The 21,878-nt window shown below is 35.9% G+C and overlaps 2 protein-coding genes across 2 annotated transcripts in view; one reads left to right on the top strand and one right to left on the bottom strand.

Moving 5' to 3' along the window:
- The window catches only part of LRRTM3 (leucine rich repeat transmembrane neuronal 3), an 81,722-nt gene extending 73,069 nt beyond the window's left edge, over positions 1–8,653 (top strand). Inside the window, exon 3 of the mRNA XM_009994845.1 lies at positions 7,012–8,653. Coding sequence (XP_009993147.1) covers positions 7,012–7,221 — 210 coding nt within the window. The 3' untranslated portion in view covers positions 7,222–8,653. The remainder of the gene's footprint in view (positions 1–7,011) is intronic.
- Positions 1–21,878, bottom strand: part of CTNNA3 (catenin (cadherin-associated protein), alpha 3) — a 431,886-nt gene that overhangs the window by 305,982 nt on the left and 104,026 nt on the right. The gene's annotated exons all lie outside the window — the stretch shown is intronic.

Consider the following 21,878-nt stretch of genomic DNA (forward strand, 5'->3'; position numbering starts at 1 on the left):
GGGAGGTTGTGGAGTCTCCTTCACTGGAGACATTCAAAACCCACCTGGATGCGTTCCTGTGTGATGTACTCTGGGTGGTCCTGCTCTGGCAGGGGGGGTTGGACTAGATGATTTTTCGAGGTCCCTTCCAACCCCTAAGATTCTATGATTCTATGATTCTTTTACTTTTAGTCCCATAAAGTTCAGAGCTGGCTCTTTTACATACTTCAGTAATTATGCGTTCAGAGCCTCTTAATAAACAAATCTTGTATACACATGAAAAACAAATGAGAAAACTAAAAAAGTGTGTGCTCAAGAGATACAGATCTAATTGAGATAACATTTTTAGAACTACTTGAGGGCAATATACACTTCATTACTAAATATAATGAAGCATATCTTGACCAATGCATCAACTGAACAGATACATTTTAACTCATAATCATATACTCTCCTACCTACTCCTCTAATGTAATGTATTAAGACTAGAACTTGAAGGGCTGTTACTTAAAAAAATTCAATACTGCAGGCTGTTTAAGTAAAAACAAAACAAAACCCAAAACAAACAAAAAGCCCAACAAGCCAAAAGAATATACACAAAAATAAAAAAGGCAGGGCAGATATTTACATTGTCAGGCAGAACAGATAATTATAACTTGTTCATTTTTTAACATTAACAGCTAACATGAATGTCTAACTAAAGTAAAATGCAACACATACTGCTTTCAAAGCCAGGCAAGCAATTAAAGCTAATCAAGTCATAAGTTGTTCTCATCCCACACATGTCATATTCTCTGTGGGAAGGAAAGATGTTAGACAAATGTCCCCCTGTTCAAATTTTGAGAAAACTAAAAACATGCAAGACAAGATGTCCAGCAACCAGGAAACCACAGCTCACTCTTGGTCTGAACCCCAACAAACTGAATCAGAATGAAAACCAAAATCTTTGTAATTCTGCTTGTTTGTCTTTTCTTATCTTCTACTTCTTAAAAATAAGAGGTGGTAGTCTGGAGCAGCTTTTCACTCTGGCATTTCAAAAACTGGTTAAAGCCATTGTCAAAAGTAGTATATTCAACTTGCTGAAACATTTTTGCCAATCCTTTCTTCAGAATTTAGATACCAAATCTACACTGACATAACTAAAATTTTTTCTCATGCAACAAAACAGTAGTTGAATGCTTTCTGGATCCTCTCCCATCTCTCAGAAAAGATCAGCTTACTGTTTACATGTCCAACATTCAATACAAAGGTTCAAAAGTACTGGCCTTTGTAATGGTGATTTTTATTTTTTAACACCACCATCCCCTCCTAGGCAATATGCTCCATCATAAATTACTTAAAATTCATGTCAAATATTTAACAGGCAAGGCAGCTATTACTAATGGACTATAATTATAATCATGCACTTACTGAAGCTTTTTCTTGTTTTGCTATCAATATAAACATAGGACATTCAGTCACTACAATAAGAAACATCTAAAAACAGCAGCTACTTCAAATAGGAGCTTTGAAATAGTATTTCTTAAGATGGGGGCATGTGGTCCTCAGGTTCAGTGTGACTGAATGAATGCTTCCTCCCTCTTGCCTTCCTCTGATAAGAATGTACATATCTCCATGTGGAACCCCAATTTAGGTAATCATAGATAAACCCAAGGATGGCACATTAAACTTATCACTACTTCATTGCCCAGATTTACTGCAGAGGAGAAGAATCCTAAGATCAAAAAAAGCATATTCTTGAGGAACAGAAAAGACATTTTCCTGTTGAAATCACAACCAACATCTGCACAGATGTGCCCTTTGAATGGAAAACACGGTTGTCCCTCACCAAGAGGGCATTAACTTCACATTTCTGTTAAGAAAAATACTGCTATTCAATGAAAGCTCTTGCTACTGCTCACACTTGGCAGGCTTTTAATTACAGCCTAAACTAACCAGAAATTAATTCTTAGAGAAGCAGAAAAAGCTTCAAAACATCCTTCCCTTTGCATTCCTTCACTGACACAACACCTCTCTGCCATCCGCAATAAAACTGGGTTAGTTAATACCAGAGCCTCATGACATTTCATGCCAAAGTTCTCACCAGATGATCTAACAAAATGTTGCCCTTTCCCAGACCTTTACAATTTGGAATTGGAAAGGTTGACACATGCAGACACAAGTTATAAAGAACAACCATCTAAGAATTTATAAGTTTAAAGGAAAACTAAGATCTCTAAAAGTGACTAGCAATTTTTGCAGCCTTACATTTTCAGCACTTTACAGGCACCTAGTTAGTTCCTCACAGAAGGCTATAAGGTTGGTCAAACATGACTCCCCCTTGGTAAAATCATGTTGACACTGCTCTTAATGACCCCCTCATCCTTGATATGTCTAGAGATAGTGACAACAAGTTGTTCCATCAACAAGAAGTAAATTCTGGCAACCTTACCTCCATGGCTGAGTTACATTTTGGTAGAGGAATTAGGAGCATCTGAACTGTAAATCCATGACTGTCACAAATTGGCTATAACAGGTTTATCTATTCCTTTAACAGAAGCTTGAGTTTCATGATCTCCCATTTCACGGCACAGCACTTTTAAGTAAATACATGCTTGAAGAAGCAGACAATGAAAGAAAAGAGATCACAAGCAGATAGGTACACTCTTCATAACTAAACCTACCAGAAAGCTCTAGGGCTTACACAGAAAGCCATTGCACATGCTACTTCAGAAAGAAAATAAAGGACATATTAAACCCAAGATCTGCTTAAATCACAGCAAAGATTTAAACACAGAGTGCAGGGGCAGGAGACAAAGGCACAGAAAAATCTTGCTACAGTCCTAAGCTGAGATTCCATAAGGAACAGTGACTCAGCTTCAACTAAAAAAGAAGTTTGAATGAGGGTTCAGGTAATTCTTGTGCAACTTTATCAATAAACCAAAACCCTGCAAAGTATTTCAAATATATCAAGACCTACCTAGGTTATTGGAAAAAAATAAGAACCATTAAAGTGAAATGCTTTTATACTGTGCTGGGGGTGCATATTCAATTTTCCTCGTTGAGCACAGGAAGTAGTTTCTAACATGAATCAAAAAATTCATAGAACTGTTATCATCCAATAGCAGTGGAACAAGATTTTCTGGATTACACTCCTACATAGCATTGTCTCTGCATCTTATAGCAACAGAAGAAAAAGAAACAACCAAGTCCATGTATCACTCAGGGAAATACCAGTGTTAGAGAGAGAAATGGATAAGCATTTTGGGAAAATCCATTCCTCTTGAGTGGAAACCAGGACACAGAAAACAGGGTAAAACGTTCTCAGAGTACTGTGGCAAAATCTGGGACAGGCATTACAGTGCCCTGCAGTGTTGCATAGGAAAACAAAGGGCATCTAATGGAGGACTGGACCGAAAAGAGGCAGACAGGAAAAACTGAGAAACTGTGCCTATGGCCTCCACTGTGCAAAGCAGTTCAGGCTACAAGAGACAGTTCTCAGAGAGGACAGGGTAAGATGCATTTCTGTGGAACAGACTTGGAGTAGGCCAGAGGATAGAACCAGTGGTTGGGCAGACTCATGGAGTCAATGGAGAGGAAAAGGCAGATGCAGAAGTCACCAGGGATTGTGTGAAGCCAAGACAAGGAAGGAAAAAACACAGGACAAGACAGGAAATGTGCAGATGACAAAAGTGGGAAAAGAGGACAGCGGGTGATGGAGGGCAACAGGTAAACGTGTCTGAACATGCTGAAGAGACCAGCACAATGAAGTTTAGAGTAGGTAAGTTTGGAAGTTGTGAGAGGGCTGAGCAAACAGAAAACAAAAACAGAGCACAGCTTGACAAGTGATTGACAAACAAGAAAGCTTGTGGGAAACAGGGTGATTTAGAACAGAATGGAAGATACTGCTATCAAATATGAATAAAATTGGTTCAGTGATGCTCTGCTAGGGACAACATACAATACTGAGGTTCACAAATTACAGGAAACAGGAGATAAAATAGGAATTCAGAGGTTTCCCAAATGAAGACAGAAACTGCCTTTATTTGTAATTCAAAGCCTGCAATCAGGTTAAGATTCATGAAAGAGCGAGTTTAGGTACGATTCTTAAAAACAGTATTCTAAGAGATTCTCTATCTAATAAACCCAAGGTATTTGATTCCTTCCAAGTATTTTTCTGTTTTACAGGCATTGGAAATAAAAAACAGTACAATTCAAAATTGAACCACCAATAAATTTAAGTAATACTGCAAATACACCACAAAGACAAACTCATGGATAGTAAAGTATTAGGTTTGTTTTGAGGTTCATTTGAAATAACAGGATTCTTCACAGTGGTCACAAATAAAGCATCTCATTTTTATTTGTACCAATAAAACTTTTATGGTTCCCTGGTGTATATTACATGGGCTTGTTCCTTTTTTTTTTTATTCCTAATTGAAGCCAAGAGCAAAATTCCACTGATTTCTATAGGAAATAGATTTAATTCTCATACAATGACCACAGACTGATATATTCCCATGCCAATGTTGCAATAACATTCCTAAATTCTGTACGTTCTCAGCATGATGTATCACAACCCCATCACTTCTACTGCTTCCACACTTCAGCTCATTTTATTCTGTTTCAGTATACAACCTGGTTTACTTATTTTCATCTGTCCTGTTCATGACCTTCTGTTTTTCAACTCCTTAGCTCTGCCATCTCTATGGATAATTTTCCTTTGTCACGTGGTATTTTTCATGCCTACATCCTTAAGCCACTCCAGATCTGTGGCTATGTCCTTATCACTTCTGTTTCCAAGCTTTCTTTTCTACAGTTCTGTGGTTGAGTCTTGAAATTCCCCCGCAGTAAGTCTCAACACCCTATGTCCATTAAATTTAACTAAATAATGAAATCCTTAGGCTGAAAACATTGCCTCTAACTCTAAATCAAATAAATTCAGAAAAAAATGCAATGCTGTTTCTTATGAAAGCCAAGCCAAGCCAAGGTCAAGCAATCAGATAAGAACACAGCCCAAACACCAGAAGCTTAATAAATGCTACACAACTTTGCTAGAGCCTTTCCCAGCTTTGCTGACTGTCAAGATATTCATCTGTAGCTGGAAGCATTTCTATCCCCAGCCAGTTCACATCTGTTTAGTAGTTAATATACTTCTGCTGTCTGGATAAAGTTAACCTATTTCCTGTACATATGTGTAATTACTAGAGAGAAACCAGAATAGAAGTCTCAGTCTCATTTAAACAAATTTGTTTTTAATCTATGGTAACTTTTCAGCTGCCAATGAGGACCAAAACAGAAACATGAAAACATCAACATCCCAAACACTGGATGAAATTCTTGTCAGGACTGAACAGATTTCTAAAAAATTTTTTGTTTTCTATACAGTTTGGTAAATGCAATCCTTTAGCTACATTTTCTATGCAAAACAAACCTCTAATTTTAGAGTTTCTTACTGAAAACAGAGTTACTAGACTTACACACACACACACTGTACAGAAATTTTATACTACACAATAAAATTGAGCTTTCAAGACAGATGCTTCATTAGCAAAGGCAATTTTAAGACTTCTGAACTGTAAATTTGAGATAAGCTGAGGTTTCTTGGATGCTTATCTGAACCTGAACTCCAAACCATATTAAATTCACACATCACTGGTAAATAAACAATGCAGTGTTTTTTTCTCCAGAATTGCTGTTGAAGAGATGAGAGCTACCACCACAAATGCTGTGCTATGACTTACTTCAAAGAACAGGAGGTTTACAGAGATAGACATAAATTTTACTGAGACATGTACTGCTGTCAGAAGGAAAACAGAAAGGAAAAGTGCAAAGTAAAAAATAGAGTATCTCATATGTGGGTAGAAAAGTCATCCATGTCCTTCTATTTTTCAGTCTGTCTTCATGTTTTGCACAGCATATGAGCAGTGTTTATAATGGGACTCCCAACATGCTGTCACCAGCATGCAGAGATACCGATGCATTTGGATGTCCCACCAGTCAGATGCATGAGAAACGACTTAGCTTCGTATTTTTGCCAATTTAAAATTAAAATGCTTTAAAATATTACCAGTCTTCATATTTAGTTCTATTATATTTCAGTCAGTCTTCAAAATAACAGTAAGAGAACAATAAAAGTCACAAATACAAGTTGTTCTCTTCAGTTTTCCAAAGGACTGGAAATTTGATTTTTTTAATACTACAATTCATGGCTCATACAGCCAATATACTCACCTTTTTCATCCTTTGAGTCTCTTAATAAAAAGTAAATCTAGTAGTACAAATATATACAATTCAAAAACTGTATTAACTTCACCTATGATTATACAGAGCATTATACAGTGTAAATAATTCTACACTGAAGTGTGTTCAAAATCCCCCAGGGAATAGTAGAAAAAAAACCCAGTAACTTTTCAGCCTAAAGAATTTGAATTAACCAGCAATAGTGAGGCTTCCAGAGCTACCATAGCATAACAGTGGATGAAGGCATCACCCTCCATGTTCCAATATTTACTGAAAGCTGCCAGATTCAAATAGATGCTTAGGCTATCCATAATAGGAAGTGGATCATTTTTAATTCCCAGCAGACCAAAGTTATCACACCCACTGATCTATTCAAGCAAGACCCACTAGCTACTCTTAAACTTGAAAAACTGTTTACATTTCATTTGAATTATTCCATAAATCCCCAATTGAGTGACTGCTCTGTCCCTTCCCTGATAGATTGATTTTCGCAGAGGCTAATTACTTTCTAAAGATAATTCAGCTTCAATCACATCTTAATCCTCACAAACACATTCAAGCACACACCTGACCCTTGGTCACCAGATCAAAGGTGGTAGTGGTTGGGGTTAAAACAGCCTAGTAAAGACCTGAGTTTGGGTGGAGAGGGTAGAGGAATAGAGGAATAGGTTATTTTTTTTACATTCAGCTCTATATTTGGCATCAGCCAATGTTTTCAGATAGTCTGTTTCTTAAACATCAAAGTCAGGCAAGTATAATTTGATTATGTCTTTTGTTAATTGGCTGCTTTTCATCTTTGTTTTCCCCCAGATACCGTTGGCTATGAATGTGTCAACATTTCTTGCCTATGACCAGCCCACGATAAGTTACTGTGGAGTACATCATGAACTGCTTGCCCACAAGCCCTATGACTCCAGTAACCAGGAAGAAACAGTGGAATCACACCTAGAAACTGATCTGGATCTGAGCACAATAACAACAACAGCACGAATCAAGGAACACAGTCAGCAGCTGGCTTAAATAGGGTTTTTTCTTGTCATTTTTTCCTGTAGCAGAGGCTGCAACCAAATTTTATGTAACATTATGGAAAGAAGTGAGAAGACATAATATTATGGATTCTAGGATCCCTGTTCAAGTTAAAAATGAATCACAAAGATTAATTGTTTCAAGTCTACAATTTGTAATTAGTTAAGTTGTGCAGTATTTTTTTGACTTCAGAGTATGACCCTTAAAGTGAATCTTTTTCCAGACTCATTCTACCTACCTGTATAAACTGTACAGATGTAATGTATTTTTCATATTGTAAAGTTTCAATTACCAAGAACAACTGGTATGTACAGTACCATAATTTAATTACATCTTCCTTTACAAGTTTCAGTTTCTGAAGTTTCAAATTAACAAAAGTTATTTCCTGTGTTATTAAGTTACTCTGTTTTGTAGGAATCATTTTGTTACTGCTTTTGTGCCCGGAAAACTTTAATCTAAAATTCTGTCCTTTGCAGAATATGCACCGTTTTTACTGTGTTTAATGTGTAGAATTGTATCTACTTGTTCCAGAAGTAATGCATTAACCAAAAGGAGGGTTTAATTATACAGACTTCCATGAAATTCTTGAAATACTTAGCCAAGTTTTCTTAAGAATGAAAAACTTAACAATTCTCCTTAAACTTACCTGTTGCCTTGAAATCCAGCCTGATTTCTAAATCAGAAAATGTCATGATAAACAGATTTGTTTTAACAACAAAGTTGATGTATGCAACTGCTAGCTGATGCTGGTTTGTCAAGTCCCACTGTTCTACAGGAAAGTATGGACAGGAGACCTCAGCAGGCAGCTGTCTTCACAAAATCTGCTGTGAATGTATAGCCTGCCAAATGCCAAGTCAGACATTTGTGTTTCTACTTCGAGACCAATGGGCCCAAAACCTGCTTCTGTAAAAGATAGCTGCTGAAAGAAGTGGCAACAGAAACAAGTCCTTAGAGTTACACTACTCAGATAACTTAAAATGTTATTCAAAAGAAAGAAATCTCTACTTTACTGAAAAATAGAGTCAATCGGACCAAATGGTGAAGGTTAATTAATTGTCCTTGAACATTATGATATATCATACTAAGGAAAAAAACAAAAACTAAATAAATTTTTAAAAATGTAGTATTATGTCTTTAACAATTACTACATTGCTTATTTGTCTGCCACTTAATATCTGGAGTAAAGCATTCCTATATCACATTTCTTTGGTTTTAAATGTTCAAGACTTCTCAATACTGTGTGAGAATAACTTTTATAATACAACCCTCATGTTGTAATCAGAGAAGATAACAGAAATCAGAAACACATTCTGTGATGCCAACTCGCTGAAATTTAAAAAGGAACATGAGCCTTCCAAAATATAGAAGAAAAAAACGTTTCATATGGTGAAGCAATTTTTTTATAATAAAGAGAAATTATATAACCATAAATCTATTTTTCTGAATGTTTATCCCACCATATTTCCATGTAGCTTCAAAGCAGAAGACTGAAATTTAAAATTACAGTTCAACTGTTTGTACAAAATATAAAGCAAATGAAGAATAGCTTAAAAATATTGTTAACAAATGAATCTGCGTTCAGTATCTTTTAAGTGGAAACCAAGTGTCAAAACAAAATACATTGTATTGGTTATTTATTTAGCATCTCAGATTTTGTAACATATTTTGCATAAATTATTTGCTATTCAAAACATAACTTGTCTTTTTAAGATTCATCTTAAACCTCTGCACCTCAGTTTCTTCTTTCTTTACCACATGGGTTCTTGAATTACTGGTCATCTTCTACAGTGCTAGAATTATACTACACATGGTTTGAAAATACATTGCTCATTACAAAAAGAAAACAAAAATGCAGTTGTCATTCTGGAGTTGAGTGACTGTTGTGCTGCAGGAAAAAGATAATTGCTGCAAAGTTGGTTTTAAGACTCAATATTTAGGCATGTTGGTCATAAAATAAGGCCTGAGCTGTTAGGATAAAATGCCATTAAAATGCCTCCTAAAGGATTATTTCAGTTATTCCTACTCTGTCCTTCCTGTTCTTTAGCCTGACTCACTGGCCTCAAGTATTTATCACACAGGAACATGGTACTGGCACTAATGCAGTTAGTGAAAATGCACAAATGTTCAAAGGTTCCATGTACTTGTAATTTCTGGAGATCTGTATGACAGAGTATTTTCAGTTAGACACACTGACGAACATAGGCAAAAGAACATCATAAAACATTTTATTATGCCAAAAGTCAAAACCTTTTTGACACATCTGGTTAAACAAGCAGAACTGGGTATATATTCATGTGCACACAAGCACTTCTTTGATTTCTTTTCCTCAACAACAAAGCATACATGAAGGAATCTGGCTTGTTTTAGACCTCTCTTGAAAAACTTGCATTTTCAGACCAACGTATCAATAGCAAATGGTAAATACCAGGGTCACAGAAGTAGCAGCCACTCTGCACCCCAGGGTCTGCCAGAACTATCACAGCCAACTCTCTGGGCATTTGCAGTGCCTAACCCAAACAAGGACTCACTCCTAGGGTCCTATGTCAGTGTGTGTACACCTGCCTTCCAACAGATTCTTGCCAGCTAGATACTGACTTAAGGTGCACAGAAAGTGTAAATGCTCTATGTGAACAATACAAACCAGTATCACTTAAGGCCCCAAACTTCTAAGGTACAAGTTAGCAAGAAGAAAGTAGGCTGAGCCTATGGTTTCAAATATTAATTTATAGAGGGTCACTTTCCTATATAATTTCTCTTTGCACTAAGATCCATAACCCAGAAATAGAGGTAGCCAACAGCATATCAAGTCTCAGTCTACCACACCCTGGTAGAACATTTTATCAAGAAATGGCTGAATGGATTCATTATGCTTGCAAAATACCAAATGATAGAGAACATAACATCTATCAATACAAAAAATCTGACAATTTAAAAAATAAATTCCGCTACAAGCAACAATTCACATCATCTATCATTGTATTGTGCTTGTACAGCAATTCACAATGTTGAAACCCCATTAGGAAATTGAGCACAAGTATCTTCCTAAAGAGGAAGGTATATAGGAAGATTAATCTCACAAATTACTGCCTAGGTCTTGAGACATCATATAAAAACCAAGAACCAAAAAAAACTCTACAAGAAAGCAAATTACTGTTTCAATTAAAAAGTGATCAACATTTGCATTGTACAAACTACTTGCAAGGGGTCTGAGAACTACCACTAACAAGGAACCCCAACAAAACACAGTTTTCAGAGATTCATTGCAAGTGTCAGACTTGTTTTAGCAACAGCCTCAGAAGTTGTGCACTAGCTTGCTTAACTGGCAGCTACTCTATTTCTTCCCTTCTCTCTCAAGCCATTTTTTCTCTCTTACTGTTATTCCAAATCCTCAGAGTTGACAAGTGAACAGAACTTGTGCAAAAACCACAACATGAATGGAAAAAACAAAACAAAACTGCAAGGGCAATGCTGCTGACTAGAAAAATAAAGCCAGGATTCCAGTATCAATGGCACTGTAAGAAATTGTGGAAATTGCTCTATTAGCAGCATAGGTGCTCAAAGATGGTTAAGCAACTGTATTTAGTCCCCAACTGGTCTAGCAGAAATGCTCTGTTCAACAGATGAGAAAAAACAGGTCAACTCCTGTTCCCTAGTATGAACCTCCTTTCTGGAGGAAATATCTTTTTGCTCCAGACTTTTGTACAGTTCTCAGGGACCTGGGCTTCATGGAGACAAATCTTACCAGCAATGGCATAAATATATGCAAATGAAAATAGTAATAGTTTTACTTGCTCAGATCAAAGGTACATCTAGGCTTCATAACCTGTCTTGAACAGCAGATGGAAGATGAAACTCAAAGTAGAACTAAAGAATGGGGCAAGCACACAGCCACTATTTCCCAAGAAAGCTCTCAGTCCTCAACAAAACGTAGGTCAAGGACTTATAGAGCCAAATGCAGCGTCTCAGTAGTCCTTCTTTAAAGCCATGTATGTTTGTAACATTCACAAGTTCTGCAGCAAGTAAATTTACTTTGACAAGAAAAACAGCCTTTTTCTTTGTTCTAGTAGCAATGAATGACCAAGTAGTGTATAGTAACACTTTTCACTTCCATTTTTTTCCCCACAGAAATGTGATTTTCATATAATTAATACTGACAGACTGACAGCTTCCAGGTAGCTTGAAAAACACCCATCCAGTCATCTTAAGTACAGACACAATCTGAAACCCTGTTGATTTAATTATCAGATTTCCCTTGGAAGAGGCTCTTAAAATCAAGATTCAGCTCACCAGAACACAATATTTTTTCAGCTTTCTCAAATCCATCACAGTAGTAACCAAAATGTAAGCCTGTTTCTCACAAATTCTTGCACAATGGTTTTCAGCATAGAAAGAGACACATGAATCTCTTATTAGATACAAGTTTGACTGTATGATCCATATTTAAAAGCAGATGTTCATTAAACTGCACAAAGAAGTCTAACATTAAAGTGAATTAATAGTTCTATTATAAAGTAACAAGACCAAATTCCATTTTCCTGCTCTACCTAATTATAGAATCTAATGTATTTTAATCATAAAGTTTCAGAATAAATCAACGTGAACAGCAGAGTTCATGATTAATGTTACTTTAATGAACACCTAAGGAATTAACATTTTGCCACTAGAACCTTGCCAAGAATTTTTATGTAAGCTGGAGTGCAGCGTGTACAACTGTGAAAATCCCACATGGCACGGAGCTTATATTCTACTTTTATCTACATCCATTTTGTATGTAAATAACTCACTCTTCAAACTGTCTCTTTAGATGGTTAACTACAAAGGAACACCTGATGTAAACACCAAATGAGCCTGCAACATGGAATTAATTGTATCTTATCCTGTTACTGTTTTCATAATAGTGGACACTTCAAAGTTTCCCCACTATAGACATAAGTCATGTAACTATAATAACATACAAGTGAGCATTAATGTTGCATTAGTGTGGAATTTCTTCGGATTAACTTCATTGTTTCATGATTGCCATGATAGGTAGGGAAGCTAATAAGCTTCCCTAGGTCGACTGACATAAACAGGATGGACTCTAATAAAGACTATAGAAATTAAGAATATTCAGTTCTACAAGAATGTTTTTTCCAGCTTTTCCAGTTTGTATTTGATATGAAACAGACTTCTAGGGTGGATACAGTTCAGCAATAGTTTATCTGCATTCTAATCATAAAGTGATTGTGACAAGGCAACATGTTATAAAAATCAAACAATTTGAACATTGGATATACTAATTTTGTGCTGCCCAGAAAACAAAACCTCAACAAGTAGGGGTGAGAATATTAATTACAAGAAAGCCATATGCCCCTTCCACCCCTGTGCACTTCAATAACCTCAGTAGTTTTATACAAGAGCGTGTCACAAAAGAGGCATGGAAAGCCATTAACTGAACTGTTCATATTGAATACATTTGGTTGTCATTTATTCTTCCAAAGGAATAATGAAACTGATAATTTTTCTAGAAAAGATGATGCACCTCTCTGTTCCTTCTTGCTGTTCGTAACTTTATTCTTTTTAAAGAACCTGTAAACTCGTACAATTAAACTAGAATTCACTAGCCAAAAGCCTTTTTCTCATTTTTACTAAAGGAAAAAAATACAGCTAGGAAAGGTATGTCTGAATAGGCAAATAAGATTGATGAAGATGATTTTTTTCTTGACATCTGCTTTAGCATTAACTAGACAGTTCATGTTTCATTTCCTTACACTTCTTTAACTTGCCTCTTTCTCCAAATACTAACCATCACAATTGAGAACATCAGAATTTTAAAAAAAAATAATTAAAAAAAAAATCAATCTAATTCAGGCTGAGTTATTAGATGGAAAAAACCCATAAACTTGTATCAAATGCCTTTTGGGTACCCATCTCCAGAGCTGAACAGGTTTGCTGCTACCCAAACACATGCTAAAGCTTGTCTGAATCAAGTGCCTTTTACTTCACCACTAGGTCTGGCAAAAATAAAGTAATGCATATGGTAATGCTATAACATGCTAATAAACACCAATCTTTTTTCTTTCTGCTACTACACAAGGTGGTGCTGGGTTTTGGTTTGTTGCTTTTTTGTAATCTCTTTGCACCCTAGAACCTTGAAATACATATGATTAATAGATGTCAGAATAAACTGTCCTAATTCCACTTACATCAAGTGATCACAACACAAATTTAAAAGTGGAACTGGAAGTGGTGAACATGACCACCTCCCCATCTCAAAGCAAAATCAACTTGACTATTATGATACAAGTTTCTCTAACTTCCTCAAAAACATTCAACACAGCATCTGCATCAATCTGTATCCATGCTTAGCTATTCTTGCTATTAGAATATTTTTCCTTATGCCTCACCTAACTGCTACTTGTTGCTTTTGGAGGTCAACACCCATAAATGCCACAGCTACCTTGAAAAGTTACTATTGATTAGTGTCTCATGATGTTTTAAGAAACATAAGGTATTTTCCAAAAATGGAGCTTTCAGAAAGACAGACGTGAAGATAACCAGTACATTTTTTTAAAATTAATTTAAAAACTTTAAAACATTGTTAATTAGGAATGGAGTTAGTGAAATCTACTGGGAATAAGTATTATTGATTAAATTTATATTTCCATTTTTAAGGTGTTTAATTAATAATATTTGTAAAACATGATTCACAATCCTGTCTACTATCTGGATTAAATATAGCCATTTTTATGCTAGTTTTCCTGAAGCTTTCTTCTTCATTATTTTTTTTTTTAATTTCTTTGAGTAACTCCTTGAATCTAAAAAGAGTATCACTGAAGATACCTGGATCCCAAACAGGTAGAAAGGTCTGTCTCTGTTCTGCACTGCAGGATCAATCTTACGGTTTGAGTTTAAAATGACAACTCAAAAGAAGACTTCCTCCAGTTTTTTCTTGCATATTTACAAGCTTTGGTACTTGTTCATTTGTTTCTTCCCTACTTACATGCACTTTGCCCCAGGATTTTTTTTTAAGTTCCACCTTTTCTTTATCAAAGAAATTAAGAAACCCACCGAAATTTATTTATTTCACATCATCCATACTACTCAATTTTATTCTAGGATTCCTTCAAGTAATATGCAATTCTCTTCAAATATTTTTTTTCTTAGAAAAATGATACATTTGTGTTTCTAGAAATTAGCATTAATGGCCTGTTTTAAGACTGTTTCAGTTTCTCTTTTGCAAAATTCAGGGAGGGGCAGAAATTTATGCTGGGGCATTGCTGATACCACAAAAATACATGAGATACTAAAATAAAATACAGTGGTTAAAACTTGAAGTGATTAAAATGCAGAGATAATTCAGTGTTATTCCTAAGGGAGGATGCAAAGAAAAGGGGATAAAAACATCACAGATGTTATGTAAGTTATGCTGCAGGAACCAAATAATACATTCTCAAAAATTATATGGAGCTAGAATAGAAGATACTTAAAGGCTGATTTTTACAAGGAGGTACAGGTTAATAAGGTGCTATATAAAACAGGAGATGAGAAAGATCAATTTAAGTCTGTGCCAAATACACACAGGCAAACAACCTGATAATGAAAAATGCTTCTGCCTTCCTGCCAAATAAAAAACATTTTATTTTCATTTCCTCTACTACTCAATATCTAATGTGTATCTGATAATCTGTAAGACAGTATCCAAAAGTAAATCATTGAGAGATAAAAAAGCTGGCCATATATACATGAACTACAAAGAGTAACTGACCACAGAGAAAAAGAACACAAGACCCACAAATGCAAAAATTTAATTCTCAATTCTCTAATTGCTCTGGAGGAAAATTAATGACTCTACATTAGAGCCTCAAGCACTTGCTTTTATAATAAAATGAACTTATTGGTAACAACCTGTTTCACCAAAGATAACTTCATGGAAACCAGGGGAAGTAGAAAAGAATATCAAAGATAGAATTATTAATGAATAAATTAATAGAAATTACATATGAAGGACACCAAAATATTGCTCATATGAAAATTAAATTACATGAGGCAATGAGTCCATACAATGGTGCCTACCAAAAGCAGAGGTCTGCTATGCCTACTAGTATTTTTTTTCCACTAACTCCACAGTTTTCAGGACTCTCAGTTACAAAAGTAACCTTAGAAAACAATTAAAACTAAGAAATCATTATAAAAGGAAAATCGTTAACTGATTTATTGTAGCGTCAATAGATTAACTAAGTTGAAATAGTTTAAGTTGCTTTGTAACGTTACTGCCTGACTGAAGAGATTTATAAGCAAACCAGCAATTAAGAATGACGGTGAGATGTGCCAGCTCCCAGTAACTCTTGAGATCCTTATAGTTCTCTCATGTAGAGCCAGTATCTCACTTAAAGTTGTAAAAAAAAAAATTAAAAAAAACTTATCAGCATTTCATTGAAAAACATCTCCTACATCAGAAATTTTGGGAAATACATCCAACTAAGATTAACATTAATTCTACCTATATAAAAGCGATTGATGTGCAAATTGGAGAAGGAAAGGAGAGAAAACAGTAAGAGAAATAGACATAAGAGGACCACCAACATTCAACTATGAAAGACTTGACAAACTGTGTAACTGGTCAATATAGTAACAAATTCAGATAAGCAAGTGGACCATAAGTAATGAAAATGGGAAGGCACAAATTAAACTGCTCATTCATATTTATTCGTCTCAAATAATTTACCCTTCAGGGAAGAGGAGTACACAATAATACCATCTGAATACATGTTTTCTTTTCAGCTTGAATCCTTTGTTCTGTTTGGACATCAAGGTAAATCCATTATGTTTCTTCTGACAAAAAGGGCTTTTACTTCTCAGCAATACCTTTCAAATTAATTCATTCTTTAAAATGCATTTTTCACCTTTAGTAAAAGCACACAAGAACCCATACTCTGCTCCCAAAATTCTTCTAAGTTTTGCAATCAGATATACTTAAGGATAATGAAGCAGGTTTTGTGGGCTGCAGAACCACATAAATCTTTTCTGATTTATTTTGGGGTAGAGGGAAAAAGAGAATTGTTGAAGGAAAATATGATAGATTAACATTTGCCTGTGGGTAATAAGGCTTCCTAAAAGGAGAAATGGCATACTCTGTATAATTTCATGTGGAAGTAGAGAATCTAGCCTTGCTCAGAAATTTCAGCTGCCACAAAATACTGATAAAAATGTGAGAATGAATTCACATGATTTTTCTACATTTTTTCTTTTACTAATATGCTTAAACAGTAGGTCAAACTGCAATTCCTTCCTTTTACTTTGCAGAAATTCTTCTATCTTGCACCATGAATGTCAATAGGAAAACAAATTAACAACCAAATTGCACAGAACATCAAAAATGTCAAAAACACAGCACCATTCCCATTAAAAAAAAAAAAAAAAAAAAAACAGAAATTCTTCTATCTTGCACCATGAATGTCAATAGGAAAACAAATTAACAACCAAATTGCACAGAACATCAAAAATGTCAAAAACACAGCACCATTCCCATAAAAAAAAAAAATATATATATATATATATAAACAGGACTGTACTTTAACAAAAATATTGAGTATATTTTTCAAAGAATGCTTGTAAAACAGTACAATAAATGTAGGTGCCTGGCAATACAGGCCACAACAAAAAGCACAGCATTGAATATTCAACACAGACCACACTTCTTAAATAAGACCCCCTTCTGCTCCTCACCCACCCTGATTTTTACCAGATGCTATACAACTGTCATTTTTTATCCATGGAGCTGAGCTTAACTCCTCAAAACAAGATGATATTCAGGTTTAATTCAAGTCAGTTTAAATTCCACTGTTGGTTTTAGAGAAACTGACCTTTTGAAGTAGTGGGAGTTTTGCACTTCAACAGATGAGAGTCAGGACTCAGCAATGGAGATAAGAATGAGTGTTTTAAGCAGTACAGTTTGACATGGGCAATAGACACAATACACTAGCTAATCTCATAATTATATACTCATCTGCAGCCTTCTGAGATATTTTCTATACTTGAAAGAATTTTTTAATGAGACGGTAACTCCTTCCTTCTCACACTGAAGAAACCGACTCATCCATATACTGATTCAAGGATTCAAATATACTGTGTCACTGAGAAGTGGTTATTAGAAGCCTCCTAGAAAATGCCCCCTCTTGACCAGAACCTCCTCCATTTTCTCTTTAAAAGAATCAAAGACACTGAATCAAAGCTATGCTTTACTGCAACACAATTCTGAGTGAAAAAGCTGTCCTGCTGGATAAAAGAAAATAAAAAATGAAGTCTTAGCCAATCCCTCCTCTGCTCATCACACACCCTTCCTTCCCTACAAGCTTGTTTTCAGGATAAGAATTGTCAGTGAGGGTTTTGTGAGATGCAATAACTTTACACCACTCCCTTAGGATCCACAAATATGTTACTTTCTTCTCTGAAGTCTCCTCTAAGCCATAACAGTCCTTAGCTTAGAAACTCCTGAAATTTCTGTCAGCTGGGAAAGCTCAGCTGTTTTCAACAGAAGCACATTCTCCCTTCTTTTGGGAAAGCTCCACCTGAACAAGGGCTACAGGGGCCAACTTGACCTTTCTCCCTGCCTCTGAGCCAAAATGTAACAGTGATATTCACTGAAGTGTAAATAATCCAATAACAGAAACTATACTATCAATCACATCTTCCCAGAACATGAAACGTTATATCACAATTATCAGCTTATATTACAGTTCATAGATCAAAGCATCAAAGTAACTTAAATTATTATTATTTGTAGTTTTAGAAACTTCAGGCTATTTTCTAGGTTGCCTTAAGTATCACTCCAGCACAAGCTAACACGAAATCGAGTGAAAATTCATTAGCAGCTGGTCAAGTGTTAACAGTCCATCAATCATTTTTATTTTCCTACTGTCAGCAATTCTAATTTCAGCTCTGGAAAAAAAAAAAAAAAGTGTTTTAAACTGTGAAATATAACACATAAAATAGTGACATCTGATGACATGTTTTTAGATTCTCAAGCTTATTATGAAAAAGTCAGCTCAACACATAATGAAGTCATTCCTCCTTTATAATGCCCAATTATGGGGGGGAGAGAAAAAAAAGCTGCTTCAACTAGAGCAGATGAACAAACTACCATTTATTCCAGAATTCCATGGACTTATAACTAATGCTCCAGTGAAAATTCTGGAAGAATTCTCATGTCTTAAACATACATGTTTTTACCCCACAAAAAGCAAATACATATTCTGGTTTGACACGTCAGTCAGGGAAACACCAACCAGTGCTGGTGAAGGACCTTTCAGCTGACAGGAGGAGTCACACCTTCAAGCAAACCCAACACAAAGCCCTGCTCCAGTCTTCATGGTGCTTTTTTTGCAGACACACATTCATGAACAGCTTTTTTACAAGAAAGCTACCTGACATTTGGCAGAAGCTCATGAAGAAGGTAGCACTGCAATTAGTCACACATTTGCATCATCGCCCACGCAGATTTTCTGCTCATCTGGTGTAGCAGATTTCAGGAAAAGGCACAATGTGACAGGGTCGTGGGGTGGGACAACCAGCTTTTTCTTTCACATCACAGTAGCAGAAGCACACTCAACATCTAAAGCTATGTTTACTAGAACAGAAAGACTATAGAGCAGAACACAGTAGCTATCAGAGAAAGAAAGCTCAGATGGCCAACTGACTCAAAACGTATCAAAACTGTTACCTTCTCCTCATCTTTATCTTCATGTAGTCAGCAGCTCACTTCTTCGTTGCTTCCTAGTCCAGCCACTTTGCAGCAGCTTCCTGGCTTACAGCAACCTTAGAGAGCCTCCTCTAAAACCTTAGGAAATGTTCCTCCCTCAGAATTTCAGGTCAGGCTTTCCTGAAGGTTCAGTGGATGAGCAGGCGTAGGGGCATCCCATGACACTCCCTGCTCCAGGCAGTCTCCTCACTTGCACACACCCCAAAGGCAGGAGCAGCCTCCAGGACCTCACAGAGCTCCCTCAAGTCCAAAGTGTAGCAACCACAAGAGGCAGGTCAGAGCAACGTGGGCTTTTGCACTTCATGGTAGGAAGTGCATACAGAACACACTGAGGGCATAAACATTTAACGACAAACATGTGACCTGCCAACCTGGCTGGTTCCCTGCTAAGAGGTTAGACAAAACTTCACCTGCCTGACAAACCTCTAGGTAAATGATTCCAACCAAAGCCAAAATAAGGTTCTCTCTTACATTAGAGCACTAAGAACAGTGACACTGACATTTCTTGAAGTATTAAATAACTACTAAAATCACTAACATTCGAAGTACAAAGAGCAACGTTAAGTACTTAGAATTATTTATTAGCTTTCATATTAACACTGGGAAAGTACTGTGGACTTCTGCCACACAACCAAATTCTAGAAAGATTTGGTTTGCTGGTTGGTTGACTGCTTTTTTTCAGTGCATACCAACTTTCTTCAGAGAAAACTGTTAGCATGAGAGAACAGTTCACATACATCACTGCACAAATGCAATTTGGTTGCTAAAGCTTTCACCTTGTACTGCAAAATTCCAATCTTATATCTCTTGTACTTGAGTTCTAGTGCACGAACAGATTATACAGTATAAAATTGTTAGGTAGATTCTAAAATACTAAGTTTAAATTATTTTTTCTAATGTAGTTATAAATCTGGCAGGGTAAAAAAATCCTGCTGATAGGATAATCTGAATCATCGCTAAATGTACTACTTCCATGTAAACAACTCCTGAGGGAATACACTGCTAGTATGCATCTAACTATTAACAGCTTATTTCACACTGAAGGCAAAACTGTAGAAGGGACAGTTCATTATCTGTAGATCACCTTCAAGTCTACAAGTCCCTACAAATTTCAGTCCAGTTTTGATCATTGCATATGAAAAATATTCATCATTACAACCCCACACTACTCTGGCAAAAACTTAATCTGTATTAAGAAAATGCAGAGTGTAAATATTACTTTAATAAAAACGTAAACCAATAATCAGTGGAGCCAGAAAGCACCTCCATCCTGAACACTGAAACAGCACAAACCTTCCTAGAGCTGCATGAACTATTTGTCTAAGCAGTCTTTAATTGTGTCAATAAACAAATCTTTAGTCTCCCATTCCAGTCTTTACTCATCTAAACAGTTGATTTTTTTTAACCTAACATTGCACCAACTTTTCCTTTTGCCAATTACATTTGTCTGTCTTTCAACAGATGTGGAGAACAACTTGACAACATACACTTTAGGAAAACCTCTTCTGTATTTGTAAAGAGTACAGCATTCCTCTTCTCCTCCATCTTTTCCTTTCTGAATTCCACAAAGTTAAGCTTCTTCTTACTTCTTATATATTTTAAAATCCTTTATTTCATTCCTCTCATCAGTCCAAGATGTTCTTCAACTGTTATGCCCAGAAGTACATACTGAGCTGAGCCCTACTGGCAGTTCATTTCATTTGTCATTCTCTACAGTTCTCAACGACTTGTGAAACAGAACCACTGCTGAGCCAGAAATCCTCTACTTTTATTTATACAGCTGGCTTCCTCACAGAGGTAATAAACTGCACTTTTAATTTCAACTTGCAGGTTTCAGACCATTTCTCAAAAAAAAATCCCAAAAAACAAAACACCAAAAAAAAGGGGTGTGGTGTGGATTCATTTTCTTAACAATTGTAAAATAATTAGCATTCCCACCAGGGTAGCATCAAACTCTCAGTAAGCCCACTCTTCATTCCCTCAGTCACCTTATTAACGAGCACACGTAACATACATGGTCCCAGGGCAGTCCTTCCAGAATCATACTTCATTAAACTATCCCAACTTTACCTGCAACTGCATTTTCCCTAAATATTAACTTTGATTCTTAAATTGGCTCAGGAAAATGTCCTCCATTTGGCATGAAAAGTTATATGATGTTTACTACCTCCCTTTTAACTACTAGCCAGCTATTCTCTTGAAGAACGAGATGTATCTGACAAAACTTATTTTGAAAATCCACATTCCTAGTTTATTACCACCTGAAGATTTGTAGGAAATTAACATTTAAGGACTTCCTGCAGCCTCTTCCTGGTTATCCAAGTTGCAGAGACTGATCTATAAATTTCCCAGTTTAAGGTCAGTTTTGCTTTTCTTTTACTTGTAAATACTCATTCCTCAATAATTTTACAATTAAGGCTAATGGTTCAGAAACTCCTTTCTTAAATAGCCCTTAATCTCTTTCTAGCATAGACTTCACTTTGTCTTATGACCTGCATTAAGCACTTATTCCCAGCTAACTATGTGAAGCCTGAAGAAGATAGAAAAACCATAGCATTTTTTAGTTAGTCCCCCATTTAGAAAGGTCTTTACCTTCCTTCTTGGTTCCTCTTGTTAATAATGGATTAGTAGGTATGTCTCTTCTTGCCTTCTGCAACTTCTGTTCTCTTCAAAATATTCTGTGCCACAGATTTTTTGGCAGCATTCACAATCAGCATTTATCTTTTTATTTACTCTGCATCTCTATGCTATTTTCTAGTCACTAAACAGCTCCTGCTGCAGGCAAGTTGGTCTCTTTTTATACTTTCCACTCTTCCAGAAGTTTGCTCTTGTGCTTTAAATAGGTTCTACCCTCTGCCTTCTTTTGAATCCCTTGCCTTTCCTCCTTTAATGATTTTTTTTTCCTCTTTCC

This window comes from Chaetura pelagica, unplaced genomic scaffold (genome assembly GCF_000747805.2).
Source record: "Chaetura pelagica isolate M959 unplaced genomic scaffold, ChaPel_1.0 scaffold112, whole genome shotgun sequence".
NCBI classification, from domain to species: Eukaryota; Metazoa; Chordata; class Aves; order Apodiformes; family Apodidae; genus Chaetura; species Chaetura pelagica.